Genomic DNA, 14,834 nt, shown 5'->3' with positions numbered 1-14,834 from the left:
GTGTTCTTTATTATGTTACAATTGACAGGCCTCGAGATAACTCCCCACGTGGACAACGGTCTGGTATTCTACTTCGGCCCTATGACCTACAGCCCCAAAGTTGGGATCCAAGACTTCATGGCTCTGGAGCTTCAGAAAGGATTCGCGGTCGTTTACATGGACTACGGTACCGGTACCGTGCGACTCGATCAGAAGCAGATCAAACTCACCGACGGCAAGAGTCACAGGATAGACGTCTACTGGACGAAGAACGTAAGGCTCCACTTTCTTTCGTCGTTCAGGAGCTTCTAGATTCTTTATCCTTTCGGTGATTAAATTTCCCCTTGTTACAGTCCATCGAGATGAAAGTGGACAATTGCGGTATATCGGCCTGCATGAGTTTAACCGCTCCTCAAGGCTCGAACGAGTTCTTAAACGTCAACAGCCCGATGCAGATCGGAGGAACTCTAACCAATTTGGGACAGCTTGCCTCGCAGCTTGGATGGGACCATAAACCGACCGACAAAAGCTTTGTCGGTTGCATACGGAACATGACCTTCAATGGAAACGTATGTCTCTACGATATATTAACTCTTTCTGCCCAACACGAGTAAAGAAAGAGCCCAATCGATCTTCGGGTGCTTTCAGACCTATAATTTAGGGATGCCCTCGTTGTCGAGGAACGCGGATCCAGGCTGCGATCACGGAATGGCGAAGGCTGTCTCTTTTGGAATCGATACGAACTTTCTGGTCGCGATCCTGGTTTGCGTAGCGATTTTGTTAATACTGTTGCTGGCCGTGGTGGTGCACAGGCGGAAAACGGATGACCTGTACAAGGACATGGACGACATCAGAGAGAATATCATCAATTACGAAGACGAAGGAGGTGGCGAGGTGGACACAGGCTACGACCTGAACGTTTTGAGGACCATTTACGACGCTCCGCCTATCGATTCGAAGATAGCGCCGGTTGGCTTACAGGGTAGAGGTAATCTCGCAATCAGTGAAATATAATACTTGAAGAACAAAGAAAATTTTATGCCAATTCATCCATCGTTGTTCCTGTTTCTTTTCAAGCTCCCGACGAGGTTCCAGACATTTGCGGGTTCTTGGACGGCAAGAAGGAGAGCTGCGACAAAGACCCGGACACGAATCCCTTCGACGATGTTAGGCACTACGCGTACGAAGGCGAAGGCAATTCCGAGGGTTCATTGTCGTCTTTAGCTTCGTGTACGTATCTCGTTGGAGATACATCGTCACCCGAAGATTCGCTAACGGTTCCAAATGTTTACAGGTACCGACGACGGAGATCTCAAGTTCAACTACCTGTCGAATTTCGGGCCGAGATTCCGAAAGTTGGCGGACATGTACGGCGAGGAGCCTAGCGACGAGGAGAGCGACGGTGTCGGTGAACGGGAGAGCGAGAGCTGGTGTTGAGCCTCGGGACCGATCGGATTATCACGAAATCATTCGCGAGTTTCTCTCAATTTGTACTTAACCAACGCGAGGACTCTTTATTTTTGCGTTCTCTTGTCGCCCGTAACTCGACCGAGGGGGGAACCAGAACCAGGGACAACGAGGGACAACGGTAGCGCCCTCTGCTTCTCTTCATTTCTTTCCTCGAGTTTTACGTTGCACGGATATGCCAAAGCGGCGAAAAACAGACTGGACAAAAGTATTTTGCCGAAAACGACCACGACGACGACAACGACGACAACGACGACAACGACGACCCATCGTGAATTATTTTACTCGCGGGGTAACTAACGAACGGTTTTTGCTTGCAGCGACCGAGACATTAAATTCGCGCTGTACTTCGGATGTGTTCGTTTTCGCGACGTCACGATCAGAAATCGATTGGGGTTAGTTAATCTGGGGGGAGGGGGGAGGGTGGGTTGGGTTTAGGATAAACGAGGGATAATATAATTCGTCTTTGGGCGCGGTTCGTGTCGAAGCAGAAAGAAAATACGCTATCTTCTATTTTGTTATTTCTTTTTTCGATGATCGCCAAATCAGCGATAGTGGGTTCATTATATATATAATCTCATTCGCTTAAGGATGTATCGACCGAGGAAGACTGAGTAAACGACATTATTTGTTGTGCCAACGAAACGGCAGCTTCTCGGTCGTCTAGTTGTAACGAGAGACACGACATTGCTCTACACTTTTATTTCAAACGTTGTATCGCGTGCATTCCAAGCGACGAGCAGAGCTACACGAGGCCATTAAGCTCGTCGATTTGCTCGCGATCATTCTCGATCGGACGAATCGCGAGGATATAAATATAAATACATCTTTCGGAGAACTATACAGCAGCGTTTGTAAGTTTGGCAATCATTCGAGTTACGAGGTTTTTGGACTACATTTTTATACGTTACATTGTACGTATATACATATATGTATGTATGTGTGTAAGTGTGCATGTATGCATGCATGTATGTTACATACCCAAGCGAAGTGTTAAATCGTGAAAAACAAAAAAGGATTTGAGCGAATATCGGGACAAAGGCAGCAAGAGAGAGAGAGAGAGAGAGAGAGAGAGAGAGAGAGAGAGAAAAATGGAGCGCTAATCGCTCCGTTATTTAACTTATAGAATATTTTATTAACCGGATGTGCGTGAATGAGAAATCGTGTACGGAGTTGAGCGAAACTTCACGTATAGCAAATACAGATTTATAGGTATAAATAGAGATACGAAATACAAATATACACGTACACTCGGGTACGTGTGTAGTTCAAGACGACTTTGCGGACGCAACGACAATTATACGGGCACGCGTCTGATCCGTGGCGTGCGCGTGTTCCTCGAGGTTTGCGAATCGGCGTTGTGTTTACAAATATTGCGAATAAGAGATAACACAGGAGAGACACGGTGTACTCGTATTTAAGGAGGCGTCAGGCGTTGCTGGGCGGTTTTTGGACGAACGACTCTCGAGCGGCCATAACCTTGTTTGCAACCGACGTTTTGATTTATCGTTTTTTAGCCTGTAATGATGGATACCTACCGAATAGTTTTACCGAATACGCGCGATACGTCGTTACGGTTGTCCGGACGCAAAGCTAACTCCGAGGCGACGAGACGCAGATGTTACTTCTCGCCTCGGTAGTTGCTTGGCCTTCCTTTCTCTTCCATTCGGCACGCGTGATCGTCGCTCGTCGTGTGCCGTGAGAAGCTGGAAAGATGTCACCTGAATTAGGAGAGAGGGTGGATTCGATACGATTTGTAATTCCTGCCAGAGGTCAACTTTTCAGCTTCGCATAGTACATACTTGGGTCGAGCGACATGTTTCCAGCTCCTTATAGTACGTATCGCCTCCATCTCGAAGAACAGTTTCTACGCCTCATGTATATGTATATGTATATGTGTGTATACATAGATGTATGTATATTCGTGTACCTATGTACGCGTGCACGCACGTACGTACACGCATATATATGTGATAATAATTTGTAAGCTTTTTGTACGATAAATCAAGTGACGATATAATATGTATAAATACGTAACCGCATCGTCTGCGCGTTAGGCGCGCGTCGAGAGAGAAAGTGTGTTTGTTAGGAGGGACGAGGAGGAGGAGGAGGAGGAGGAGGAGGAGGAGAAGGAGAAGGAGAAGGAGAAGGAGGGAGAAGAAGAAAAATCTAACGTGTAATTTATATACGATAAAGAATGCAGCTTAGGCGTGTGATCTCAGTGGATACGATATAACGGGGTGGTGAATCGTTAGGCATCGATATACACGAACGAATGGCTGCCAGCTTCTTAGAACGCTTGCCATGGGAGAACAACGACGATAATCCGCGAGTACCACAGGCGCGCAATTTACACCGACGGGAACATTGTCGTGGAGTCGGTTTGAAGTACAAAGAACACGTTTCCGTCGGTGGAGACGTCACGTGACGAACTTTCGAACGCGTCATAAGAAAGGGAACTTGATCGCGACGAAATCGAAACGATCGATCGTGTTTTGCCACTATTTTAGACGAAAGAAAAATAAATGATTTTTCTCAATTTTTGCCCTCAGTATCGACACGAGACTTGCGATCGTCATTTTTCAATTTCGTCGCGACCAGGCGACGGCGTTAGAAGACACGAATAATAATTATTCGTGGTCGCGAATAATTTTACTGGAACACTGCCCTTCTATACTAGAGAGGAAGAAGAAGAAGAAGAATCATTTTCGTCCACAGCTCCATTTCAAATGCTTCTCCATTCGAATCGACTATCTTTCCGCGTTCAATGAAAAACTAATTGCTAATTACGAATTATGCCAGGCGGGAAAACACGGAGGGTGAAGAGGATCGGCGCGGGAGGAAACTCAGGCGAGAAAGTACACGTGCGTACACACACACACACACACACACAGACACAAACACACGCTCACGATCACTCGTACACACTCACAGAGGCTTCTTGTACATTATTCGAGGGTACGCGTAAACGAATAGTTGGCGACCTACTCAACATGTGATAGTCGATGGCGAGGCATATATGTGCACACCTTTGTCCTTAACCCGCGATCCATCTATCGTCGTCAGAGATACGTGTAATTTCCTTTTTTTTGTAGCAATAAAGTGGAATTCGAATACAAATACGGAGGAGGATTCCCTGCTGTTCGAACACTTGGAAATTGTCCCGGAGGGAAGAGAAACGTTTAATTAACGTTTAATTCTGCTCAGGCTTCGTGTCCCAATGCCTCGTTCTGTCCGTCACGGAACGAGGAGGAGGAAACCTTTTCGATTCTTCGATTGAGAAATTACCCGAAGCGGTTAAAAAGGACATCGTGAAATTCGTTTTCGGGGGATCAAATCCCTCTATCGAAGTTTTGTGAAATCTCGTCGTCCTTGTCCCCATTGACGGTAATGGAATTTTTAATCACGAATTTTATATTATTTTACTTGAATTTACCTAGAAGAGAGTAGAATCCGCTTGCATCTAACAGCCCAGGACTATGTAGGGTATAATAAACAATCTCGAGGAAATGAATGTGTTCTCAAAAATAAGTAGTTGTAAATTATTACAAATCTAGAGAAGAATTTCACAGGGATTAATATCGTACGAGTCGTTAATATTTTGTTGTCAAGAAAAATAATGGACAAAATACATTTGGTTATGACCTTCGCATAACCTTGAACGCCGAAAGTATGTAAAGTCGAAAAAGAATATTGCGAGGCAATGTTAGAAGATGCTACGTGAACTTACTATTTATATTACAAATGCTCCATTATGCTCCATTGTTCCGTGCTACAAAAGCGATATTTACGCGGTCCCTTGATGCTCTCGATGAAATTTAACTTGATCAAGTTTAATCGACAATATCTATTACATCCTTGACGCAATTTTTCCCTGTTCGATGAACAGTTTTTATACAATTGCTTCTTAGATTTGTAACAATTTATACATCGATTTACGTCCTTTTTCGCGGCAATGGTACTATCGTTATTTTTCAACGACTCGTCGACAATTATTTTCGTAGTTTACGAATTGTAAAGAAAAAACAAGCGAACACCCCCAGGGTGAAGCTATGAAAAGATGCAACATTAACAAAACAGCGTAACAATTCACGTCGGCGCATTGGTCTCTTCGGTGGTCGAAGAACTTGAAGAAGGGGACAGTGAAACTATAAAAGCGTCCCTGGCGTCGTCTGTTTCCCGCAAACGCGTTCATCACGGGAACACTGACGATCGTAAAATTACTCCGTCTTCTCGGCAAGAAATTCGAATAACATGTGAGTAGTATTATTATTATAATTTCTTTTAGTCGCAAACAAATGGAATCTCACGCGGTCGTACTGGTTCCGTAGGTATGGAAAAATTGGTCGTTGCCCTCTCGCGATACTCTTCCTGTTGTGCTTGCTACTCGGCTGGGGAGCGGAGGCTCAGCTGAATTTCTCCACCGGTTGGGGTAAGAGGAGCCAAACGATGGGAGCGGCCGAATCGGGTACCTTCGAGTGTTCTCCTCGGGGCAGACCTACACTGGAACAGCTGTTGAACGTTTATAATTTCATGCAGGTAGGAATCGCGAATTAATCGCTGAACGAATCTTTAAAAGGATTCCATTGATAATGGTAGACGGAGGCACAGAAGATGCTGGACTGTCGGAAGCTGAACGAGTGAACTCGAGAGGCTCAACCGGATTTTGCGGATACATCGAAGACACTGGACTAGCCGAGATACTTGGTTCGAAGAATTTTTCAAACACTTATCAAAACTCGAAAATTATCATGCTCGAAAACACCGGACGAAAGTGTCGACCTGGTATACATTTTGTCGATCCGCCAACTAAATAATTATTAGCCGTGTCCCCGTGTAGCGAGCAAAGCTTGCTTAGAAAGATTTTTCGAGCACTACGTAGCTTGTAAAATTAGCGATACGAACTTGATAATACAAACAATGACTAGTAAAAAAAAGAGTCGATTTTCTTACGTTCCTTTTTCCGTGTAGAGGGTGTACAGGGTGTCCAGGGTTCTTCGTGACGAACCGCGAAGATTTTGTGGACAGAAACGAGAAGAAAATTTTATAGAAAATTTTATAGAAAATTTGCCTATAAATTCTACAAATATTTTTTGCAGAGTTACAAGTGAATCTTGTACGCGTAAAATTCCATTATAAAATTCTTACCGGATACATATGTCAGATGTTTGGTTATAATTCTGTAATAAAGTTGTAAGGTATATTGCCAAATTTTGTACAATATTTTTTTCTCATTTTTTCGTCCAAATGAAGTCTAAGCAGTTCGTCGAGAACAAGCCAGGACACCCTGTAGATTCGCTGTTTCGAGCGAAACGACAAAACGATCCAATCGGTGCTGCGATCGTTAAATTTTTAATTAATCTATAAGAGCTTATACAAGAGTGTACAATAAAAGTGTTAACGATCTCGCGAACGTATATATTTCGTCGAAACTCTGTCGTTGCTCGATTGTTCGACGAACTTGTTCGTTTCTCTTTACACAGGTAAGTAAACGGGGGTGGGGGGTGGGGATTTCTTGTAGAAAAATCGACGCCCCTCGAAGAATATATACACCGTGCTTTAATTCGTTCCGCGCGCATTTCTTTTCGAGAGAGAGAGAGAATACTCGTACTCGTTGAGAATGCGAAAATACGTGTGGATTCTGAGCGCGTTGACGATGGTCGTCGACGTCTGTTCCGACGTTCGACGCGACCAAAGGGGATTATTCGGTCACGGTAAGGATTCAAACGATGCGAATAAATGAAAAAGAGAAGTGACATCGGCGAGTGACGATGTTGTTTCAGTGGAACGACAAATAGAGAAGATGCTGCCGTATTCTTCTCCCGTGCCGTTTTGGCAATACTGGAGAACCGGTGGGTTCGTTTGTAACAAGCCAGGATATTTCCCGGACCCGTACCACTGCACGTATTATTACAAATGCACGGAGTTGGTGGGCGAACATCTGTTTCGATTCGCTTATCGATGCAACGGGAAACGCGTCTACTCGAGTGAGAAAAGAAGCTGCGTGATGCCCGAGGAAAGCGACCGTCTGAAATGCGGGGGGAAATGGGATCGATTCACGACCATCGACCAAGGTAGCCGCGCCAATTACTTATTTCTTAGTCCAACAAAGTGTAACGAGTCCTAGTCGAAAGCACCTAAACCCTAAAATCGATCTACACGATGGAAAATTGAATGTTCGCCTAAATAACGTTTCTAGCTGAAAAGGCAACCACCGAAATGGTAACTCAGTCGGATACCTCGCAACCTCGACGAAAGGCTACGGAATCCGTACCCGAGCGGACAACTCTCCCATCGCTGTTGATAACCGAACAAACGACCGAAACAACTACCAGCACCGATCGAGAAGACGAGTACGAAGAGACATCAGCCTCGACATTGAACGAGCTTTTTTCGGGCAGTAAACGATCGATCGAATGGTGGTCGCTCGATGAATCTACCGACGAAGATGCAAACGCGATCGATACGACCACGACGTTTCGTGAAACCGATGGCACTTCGATCGGACAAATCGACCGAGAAACATCCATCGACTCGAAGACTCTCGCATCGAGCGAATACGAGCAATACGAGGTGAAATATAAAAATACAGAATGCTTCTACGAAGGTTTCTTCGGCGTTTCGGAAGACTGTTCCAAGTTTTATAGATGCGTCCTGATCGGACGTGGATTCGTCAGATATGACTTTGCATGCCCACGCGGCACCGTTTGGGACGATAGTTTGAAAACGTGCAATTTTCGTGTCACGATCAAGCAGCTGACGTGCGTACACAGACAGTACGTACCTAAGTATAGTTTTCCACTCGGTTCGCATATTTTGTTCGATAGCTCCGCAATTGAATATTGTCCCGTCGGTAACTTAACTGCGAATCAAATGGCCATGATTTGTCCGACCGGTTTCCGCCGGCATCCAAAGTACTGCAACATGTTTTATCAATGCATCAGTAGCGATATCTTGGAGATGAAATTTTTGCCGTTGTTGTGCCCGGAAAACACGTCTTTCGACGAGGAACGCGTCCAATGCACGACGTACACGATAGGCCAGTGGAGACACGATTGCGTGAATTTCGAACGAAACGGAGCCCACCAATTCTCGGGACTGGTAAGGAGATTCGACGACAAGTTGATCGTATGCGTTTACCATCTGATGGAGGGTTTCTTTTTTCAGCTAGAAGCTCCGAATACCCCGTTGTGTCCAGAAGAGGGACGGTTTCCTTTCAGTGAAAATTGTTCGAGCCATTACGTGAAGTGCAAGCGCAACGAAAACGGATTTCTCGAGGGATACGTGTTCAAATGTCCACGCGATCATATATTTGCGCCAGATTGGAAGAAATGCACGAATTTAATCTTGTCCTCGTTCTGTGCTGGTAAACCGGTGACAATCGAATTCGAAGAAAACTCCCAGATAGTGGAAGAAATATAATGTTTCCTTTCTTTTTTTTAAATATTTGAGCCATGCCGTGTCTTCGAAATACTAGAACCGTAAAGAATCTGTTTTCGTAAACTCGCAGGGTTTTTCGTACGTTCGAATATCGAACGCAAACTTTGGAGTATATTCGAGCAATCGATACATCGATCTTTCCGAGGAATTGATATATTGCTCGAGTTTATTTAAATATTTCTGTGTATCTAAGAAAAATAAAAACGTTGTTGTTTTTGTGTGTAAATTTGTATTCAATGAAAAAAAATATATCGAAGCATCGAATAAAAATATTGAACGCTTGCGTGCATATAGAGGCTGTAGCGTCGACTATAAGGTATCGATATTCCCGAACATGTGTTACGACGATAGGTTTCCGAATACGTTTACGTTTAACTTCCCGATCTAATAACAAAGTCATTTATTAAATAACACATAATTCTTTTAACAAAACATGCAGATACTTTGCTGAAATAATTCTCGAGATAAGTAAAAGTAACGCTTTTCGTATAATTTATAAGTCGAATCGACGGTAACTAACCTATAAAGCAATTTCTCAAGATTTTCTAAGAAATTTATGTAATTAGAATCGCAGCTTTATTTATGCTTTACTGGTGATAAAGCTATCAAAACGCTATAAAGCGAAGAAGAAATTAACGATGTATGCGGTACAATTGTCTAGCTTATTACTGAAGCGATTTAATACAAATTATGTTCAAAACGGAACTAGGTTAGCCTTATTTAGGCAGTGCGAAAATTATGGAAAATTTCGCGAATGTCGCCAAAGAATGAACCACTGGCTGAAAGAACAAAGTGGGCAAATAGCCGAAGCTTGTACCAAACAGTTTGAATTTATCGTCGCACAGCGCATAAGAAGAAGCCTGCAAATATTTCATTTGTACAGTCGAATATGGGACGAGGTAGCGCTTAAGGAATTTATAAAATCCTGGAGAAATCGGATGTTAAAAAATAGTAGACATTTTTTAATGAGTAGTATTGGCATTACAATGTATAATTGGGAGCGCGAACGGATAAGTGAGGATGAATTAAATGGGTGAGCAAACTAACTCTTGTTTCCTCTATCGGGTACCAGTGACTAGTCATTGTTTTATTTTTGACTGTTATCTAATAAAAATTTGTATTAGTTACAAGAAGGAGATTGAAGGAATTTACAGATTGAGAGAGTCGACGGTTGTTTGTGCAAAATGTCATTTAAGAATTGTTATCGACGTACAACAACCAGGAGTAAAGTATTGTACGTGTCACGATAATAAATGTAAAGCCACTTCCAATCAAGATCGTACGTAACGATTCGTTGAACGTTCTTTAAATGTTACTTAAAGCATTTACAAGTATCATTTTTTCTCTTAACTTCAGCAGATGGATGGAAACCGTACATCGAACGAGAAGATATGTTGATATGGAGAAGAGAAGAACCAAACGGTGGAGGGCTATTCGCGTATAAAGTGTACGGTTCGTTTGCGGACGTAACCGCAGAGGACTTTTTACAAGCGCAAATAGATGTTGACTATAGGAAAGAATGGGATCGAACCGCTCGTGAATTGAAAATTATAGATACTGATCCAGCCTCGCAAACGTCCGACGATAACCATTCCGATGTTATATATTGGGAAACGATATGGCCTGTAGGCGAGAATTGCTCCTTATTAAAAACATTGACAAAGTAACTAATCGTAATCGAAATTTTAACGTTCAATATTACATTTGTAGAAACTGTTTGCAAATAGAGATTATGTGTTTCAACGGAGATGGGTAGTGGACAAAGAGAAACGGTTGATAATTATCATCAGTAAAGTAACGGATCATCCTAGTGCCCCTTCTAAACCAGGAATATACAGGTATCATGAATATTTGATAATACTCGTAACTTTGAACAGTGCAGGTAGCATACGAGAAACTGCGATATTGTTAAGTTGGTCGATCGATCTTTTCTAGTTTGGTATTTCATTATGGAATGACCTAGTTCGATAAGTATTTGGACTCCCAGAATTAAATATGAAAATAGGAGAATCTAAGATTCTCCATTATCAATGAATAATTTCAAGTGTGTACATAACAGAGTCACAACCTATTGGTCGTACATGGTGATAAGGCCTTATACAGAATTGCACCAGCCAGGCATTGAGTTTGGGTTGACCTACTTTGACGATCCTGGTGTAAATATTCCATCCGCGGTTACCGCGTGGGTCGCGATGTCAGGTAGGTGTTATTCCCATACGAAACACGATTAGAAATGAATTATATTCTATTCTATTATGAAGTTCACATTCTGTGCTTATATTTGTAAACACCAGGTTTACCAGACTTCTTAGTGCGTATGCGCGAAGCATCGAGGAATTATCAAAGTTATAAAATTATGAAACAAAGTTTAGATACGTCTGACACGAATTACGTTCCTTTAAAAGACAAAGGTGTCACCGAAGATAAGATTCTAAATAGTAATACGCAAAATTCGGGAAGAAACGAAATGATGAATGGATATAATACCGAAATACTAAAATTTGAGGACAACCAACAAGTAGAAGATAATATGAACCAAGATAATAACGATAGTACAAACTCAACTGAGGAAGGCAGAGGTTTACTAGATTATTTCTTCTTTACCAAATTATTTGCGTGACTAGTGCAATTTACAGTGTTTGAAGTAAAGAAATTGGTTTTTTGCCGATAGAGTGATTTTAACACGACCCTGGCTAGACAGATCAGTAACTTAACTACACATGCGATTAAGGGGATATCGGACATACTTACCCATATTGATACATTTCACCGCATTACGTCTCTATAAACATGTACGAAGTGAACGTGTACCTTTACCAAAGTCGAACGAAGAAAATTAAGAACTACCATATGGCACTTTACTTTTCAATGTGAAATCCTATTAAAGAAAACTATAAGACTGATTACATTCATGCTCAATTTTATCTGCATCGTTTTCGAAATAGTTGTCGCAAGTTATGAAAAGATATATAATTAATTTTCAATTGGAGGAAATTGTAAGGTAATTTGATTTCACACCGTGTGGGACGTTTTGCTACACAATAAAATATCAGAATTGTATAAATCAAAATATTTTGTTTCATATGTACATTTAACTGTAGTATAAATATAAATAGATGTATAAAACATGAAAAACTGAGTTAGTATACATATAGATGTACGAAATTACTACTTACACTGACATAAAATAACTTTCTTAATTAACATGTAAATAATATACAAATAATCTGTTTACTACGATACAAGTTTATATTGGTACATTATCAAACATTTACGATATTGCACAATGATTTTATACTCTAAAATCTCGAAAACAGCTGAGTCTCATTTACCGTTTTAAAATTATACACTTTGTAAGGCAATGTTGGGAGATACTATGGGGGAAAAGCCACCTACGGACTACCTGAAATAATACATACATTTATTCGAAATTTATTCTTGTGTATGTGTGTTTCTAAACTAAAAAAATTTATCAATGTTATTTCTACCTTAATAAACAATTTTTACAAAAAAATGTAAGTGTCCTGCACTATGTATCCTCTGTTACGACAGCATAACTTATGAACGTATCTCCTTCTTCGTCAATTTCGAAGCAAACTTCTTCTGGTAAGCACTTTGGTCGAGATGTAAAACCCAAGCAATCTTCGTCGTGGCATTTTTGGTATAACATTTTATTTTTCAAGTCCACAATTAAAGAAACATTGTTACTTTTATGACATCTACCAATATTTTCGCAATATCTATAGATTAAAGTGCAAATGTTACTCTCAGCTGTATATTTCATTACTTGTATTCGATCACGTGTATTTAACAAGTGTATTTAACAAATAAGAATACCTGTATCCAGAAGTTTCATAGACTAACATTTTTACAGAAGCGAGAAATTTACATAAACGTATTTTTCCAGGATTTACTAAATTGCAAATATATTTATCTAATATTGAATATTGCGAATTACACCCATTGGACTTGCAATTTTTATATCGCGATGTCTCTTTGTTGAAACATTTTGCTTCTACCGTATCGTTTGCAAAGTATTCCAGTAACGTTAAATCGCTTTTGGTAACGAAATAAGATATCAACGAATCTAGAAATATGTTTAACTCTTTATCCTCGTGCAAAGTAGAAGGAATATATTTGCAATCCTTCGACAATATCAAATTGGATCGTTTTCCCCACTTGGTAGATTTATATATTCTAAAATGTCTGTTTGTGGTATAAACAGCAGTATCGATGAACAATCTTCTACCTTTTTTTGTTACGACAAATAACTTTTCAAGTTCTATTTTGTCGAAAGAATTTAAAACTTCGTGCTTTGTCTCTTTTAAGAAAACGTAATCCGAGATATCTTTACATATAGATTTTACCAATCTACCAACATGATAATTGTTTTTAAATGCTACGTTCTTTATATTAAATACAATATGTCTGCTAAATTTTTCAGTGGTAGTCGAATCCAAGTTGAGCACATTATTTATAGTGCAAGGTAAATGCCAATGCGTAAGCAGATACGCATTAAATACATGAATTATTGTATTCGTCATAGAAGGACCATCGTTTTCTGGATTTAATTCGATCGAGTATTCTAAATCCAGATATAATCGGCAAGGAGAATTTTCTGGAATTACCTATGTAGTTCAAAATTTGTTAAATATTATCGAGCTGTTTACCGTTAAATACAAGAAATCGATGTTGGAGAAAACGTACCTCGTAAGAGCATCTTTTTTCCGCTGGTCGATGCTCATAATGCCACCAATACATTTCGGGATGAGCTACCACAAATTTACGATAACCATTATCCCCTTGATAAACAAAAGTACAAAAAACATCGGAATCATTACTTTCTTCGAAAGCTGTGACAAGAGCTTCCGCTTGTTTGCTAAATTCTTTCCAAAAATTTGGCGGTCCTAGAATGTGCGATGGCATTCTTCGAGATACTTTTATCCAGGATGGTTTAAAAACTGATTTTTTCTTTATAATCGCCGGGTATCCATAAAATTTGTCTGCACTGCAACCGTTCATTTTGTCAGATTGGTATCTAACAATGGCGTATTGAACGTTCACGTGGAACAGTTGCTTCGTTTCGCGCCAAAGTAGATACGCGAACTGACGATTCTTAACAAAATGAAACACTTTGGTAATTATTGCTCAAGTATAAATAATTTAAGAACAACATCCAAGGACCGAACATCAACGATCGAATATCTTGTTTAAGTAAACGTTAATCGAGTAATACTTCGGTTTGCAAAATACAAGTAAATCGAGATTAACCGTTTCAAAGAGAGATCAACACGCCAATCGATTCGGTAGCATTAAAGTACTATGTACGCATTGGGTGTTACGAAACGTATGTAAGTGACAAAATCGTTAATTTAAATTCCTAAAAACACTAATTCTCTATTGTACAGAGTTCTTTTAATTTAAGTAATCTATTAATACCATAGACGACGTCTTGTCTGGTGAGTACACTGGTTAAATCATTGTCCCTGTTTTTTGTTTTCTTCTGACGAGTGTCGATTAAATATTGAACATTTGTAGCTAATTTGCACTTACGAAGAAAATGGACAGTAAAATGATATAGTTTTTTTTTTTCATACTTATATCTATTCTCATATTTAAGGGGATAGATAGGATTTAATTTAATTTCAGCTAGAAATCAAGTTAAACAATTTTCCAAATAAGCACGATCGTAAAGTTAATGTAAGAAGAATGTGTAATAACGAAGACCAATGATAATCGATCGATTGGAAAGAAGATGTTTTTCATTTTGTCGGGAGTCGGTGTATGGGAATCGAAATATCGACTTGGATAAAATCTTTGGCTTTACAGCGTACTCTGCGTTTGCAATTTTATCGAACTTACCAGCTTCGAAACATGTTGGTAACACGAAACTAAGAATATTTTCAAAACGATAGTTATCTTAACAGTTGGTCAAGTCCCATCGGTCG

The 14,834-nt window shown here is 40.4% G+C and overlaps 5 protein-coding genes across 9 annotated transcripts in view; 4 read left to right on the top strand and 1 right to left on the bottom strand.

Moving 5' to 3' along the window:
- The window catches only part of Shg (DE-cadherin), a 67,369-nt gene extending 65,533 nt beyond the window's left edge, over positions 1-1,836 (top strand). Inside the window, exons 11-15 of the mRNA XM_076309744.1 lie at positions 29-252; positions 333-548; positions 628-967; positions 1,057-1,209; positions 1,274-1,836. Coding sequence (XP_076165859.1) covers positions 29-252; positions 333-548; positions 628-967; positions 1,057-1,209; positions 1,274-1,416 — 1,076 coding nt within the window. The 3' untranslated portion in view covers positions 1,417-1,836. The remainder of the gene's footprint in view (positions 1-28; positions 253-332; positions 549-627; positions 968-1,056; positions 1,210-1,273) is intronic.
- A 1,728-nt stretch (positions 1,837-3,564) lies between these two features.
- Positions 3,565-6,495, top strand: LOC143145970 (adipokinetic hormone). 2 transcript variants are annotated; one of them, XM_076309860.1, is made up of 4 exons: positions 3,565-4,833; positions 5,451-5,702; positions 5,778-5,985; positions 6,046-6,495. In XM_076309860.1, coding segments are annotated over exons 2-4 (255 nt in total). In that variant the 5' UTR covers positions 3,565-4,833; positions 5,451-5,700; the 3' UTR covers positions 6,091-6,495. The 2 variants fall into 2 exon arrangements, with proteins under 2 accessions (XP_076165975.1, XP_076165973.1); XM_076309858.1 differs by having other exon boundaries at positions 3,565-5,702.
- Positions 6,496-6,979: 484 nt separating this feature from the next.
- On the top strand, positions 6,980-8,868 carry LOC143145351 (uncharacterized). 2 transcript variants are annotated; one of them, XM_076308657.1, is made up of 4 exons: positions 6,980-7,160; positions 7,230-7,520; positions 7,646-8,547; positions 8,614-8,868. In XM_076308657.1, exons 1-4 carry the CDS (start codon positions 7,067-7,069, stop codon positions 8,866-8,868), a joined length of 1,542 nt encoding a protein of 513 aa, XP_076164772.1. In that variant the 5' UTR covers positions 6,980-7,066. The 2 variants fall into 2 exon arrangements, with proteins under 2 accessions (XP_076164772.1, XP_076164771.1); XM_076308656.1 differs by having other exon boundaries at positions 7,646-8,868.
- Positions 8,869-9,047: 179 nt separating this feature from the next.
- Positions 9,048-12,394, top strand: LOC143145352 (stAR-related lipid transfer protein 7, mitochondrial). 3 transcript variants are annotated; one of them, XM_076308660.1, is made up of 8 exons: positions 9,048-9,202; positions 9,596-9,919; positions 10,011-10,165; positions 10,243-10,511; positions 10,597-10,724; positions 10,946-11,085; positions 11,181-11,465; positions 11,558-12,394. In XM_076308660.1, exons 1-8 carry the CDS (start codon positions 9,123-9,125, stop codon positions 11,560-11,562), a joined length of 1,386 nt encoding a protein of 461 aa, XP_076164775.1. In that variant the 5' UTR covers positions 9,048-9,122; the 3' UTR covers positions 11,563-12,394. The 3 variants fall into 3 exon arrangements, with proteins under 3 accessions (XP_076164775.1, XP_076164774.1, XP_076164773.1); XM_076308659.1 differs by having other exon boundaries at positions 10,246-10,511; positions 11,181-12,394; XM_076308658.1 differs by having other exon boundaries at positions 11,181-12,394.
- On the bottom strand, positions 12,113-14,126 carry LOC143145353 (DNA-directed primase/polymerase protein). Its single transcript, XM_076308661.1, has 4 exons — positions 13,594-14,126; positions 12,724-13,514; positions 12,375-12,626; positions 12,113-12,289 (listed from the first exon to the last, which is right to left on the bottom strand). Exons 1-3 carry the CDS (start codon positions 13,906-13,908, stop codon positions 12,416-12,418), a joined length of 1,317 nt encoding a protein of 438 aa, XP_076164776.1. The 5' UTR covers positions 13,909-14,126; the 3' UTR covers positions 12,113-12,289; positions 12,375-12,415.
- Between the last annotated feature and the right edge of the window lie 708 nt (positions 14,127-14,834).

This window comes from Ptiloglossa arizonensis, chromosome 4, assembly GCF_051014685.1.
Source record: "Ptiloglossa arizonensis isolate GNS036 chromosome 4, iyPtiAriz1_principal, whole genome shotgun sequence".
Classification (NCBI taxonomy): domain Eukaryota; kingdom Metazoa; phylum Arthropoda; class Insecta; order Hymenoptera; family Colletidae; genus Ptiloglossa; species Ptiloglossa arizonensis.
This window is presented reverse-complemented; position numbering and strand designations above follow the sequence as displayed.

Coding starts and splice junctions, on each gene's coding strand:
- LOC143145970 (XM_076309860.1), top strand. Junction 5,986..6,045: donor ACGTTTATAATTTCATGCAG/GTAGGAATCGCG, acceptor TGATAATGGTAG/ACGGAGGCACAGAAGATGCT.
- LOC143145351 (XM_076308656.1), top strand. CDS start 7,067: ATGCGAAAATACGTGTGGATTCTGAGCGCGTTGACGATGGTCGTCGAC. Junction 7,161..7,229: donor AAGGGGATTATTCGGTCACG/GTAAGGATTCAA, acceptor ATGTTGTTTCAG/TGGAACGACAAATAGAGAAG. Junction 7,521..7,645: donor ATTCACGACCATCGACCAAG/GTAGCCGCGCCA, acceptor TAACGTTTCTAG/CTGAAAAGGCAACCACCGAA.
- LOC143145352 (XM_076308658.1), top strand. CDS start 9,123: ATGAAAAAAAATATATCGAAGCATCGAATAAAAATATTGAACGCTTGC. Junction 10,512..10,596: donor ATTGGGAAACGATATGGCCT/GTAGGCGAGAAT, acceptor TTACATTTGTAG/AAACTGTTTGCAAATAGAGA. Junction 10,725..10,945: donor TCTAAACCAGGAATATACAG/GTATCATGAATA, acceptor TGTACATAACAG/AGTCACAACCTATTGGTCGT.
- LOC143145353 (XM_076308661.1), bottom strand. CDS start 13,908: ATGAACGGTTGCAGTGCAGACAAATTTTATGGATACCCGGCGATTATA. Junction 13,515..13,593: donor AAAAAAGATGCTCTTACGAG/GTACGTTTTCTC, acceptor TGAACTACATAG/GTAATTCCAGAAAATTCTCC. Junction 12,627..12,723: donor TATGAAACTTCTGGATACAG/GTATTCTTATTT, acceptor TTTAATCTATAG/ATATTGCGAAAATATTGGTA.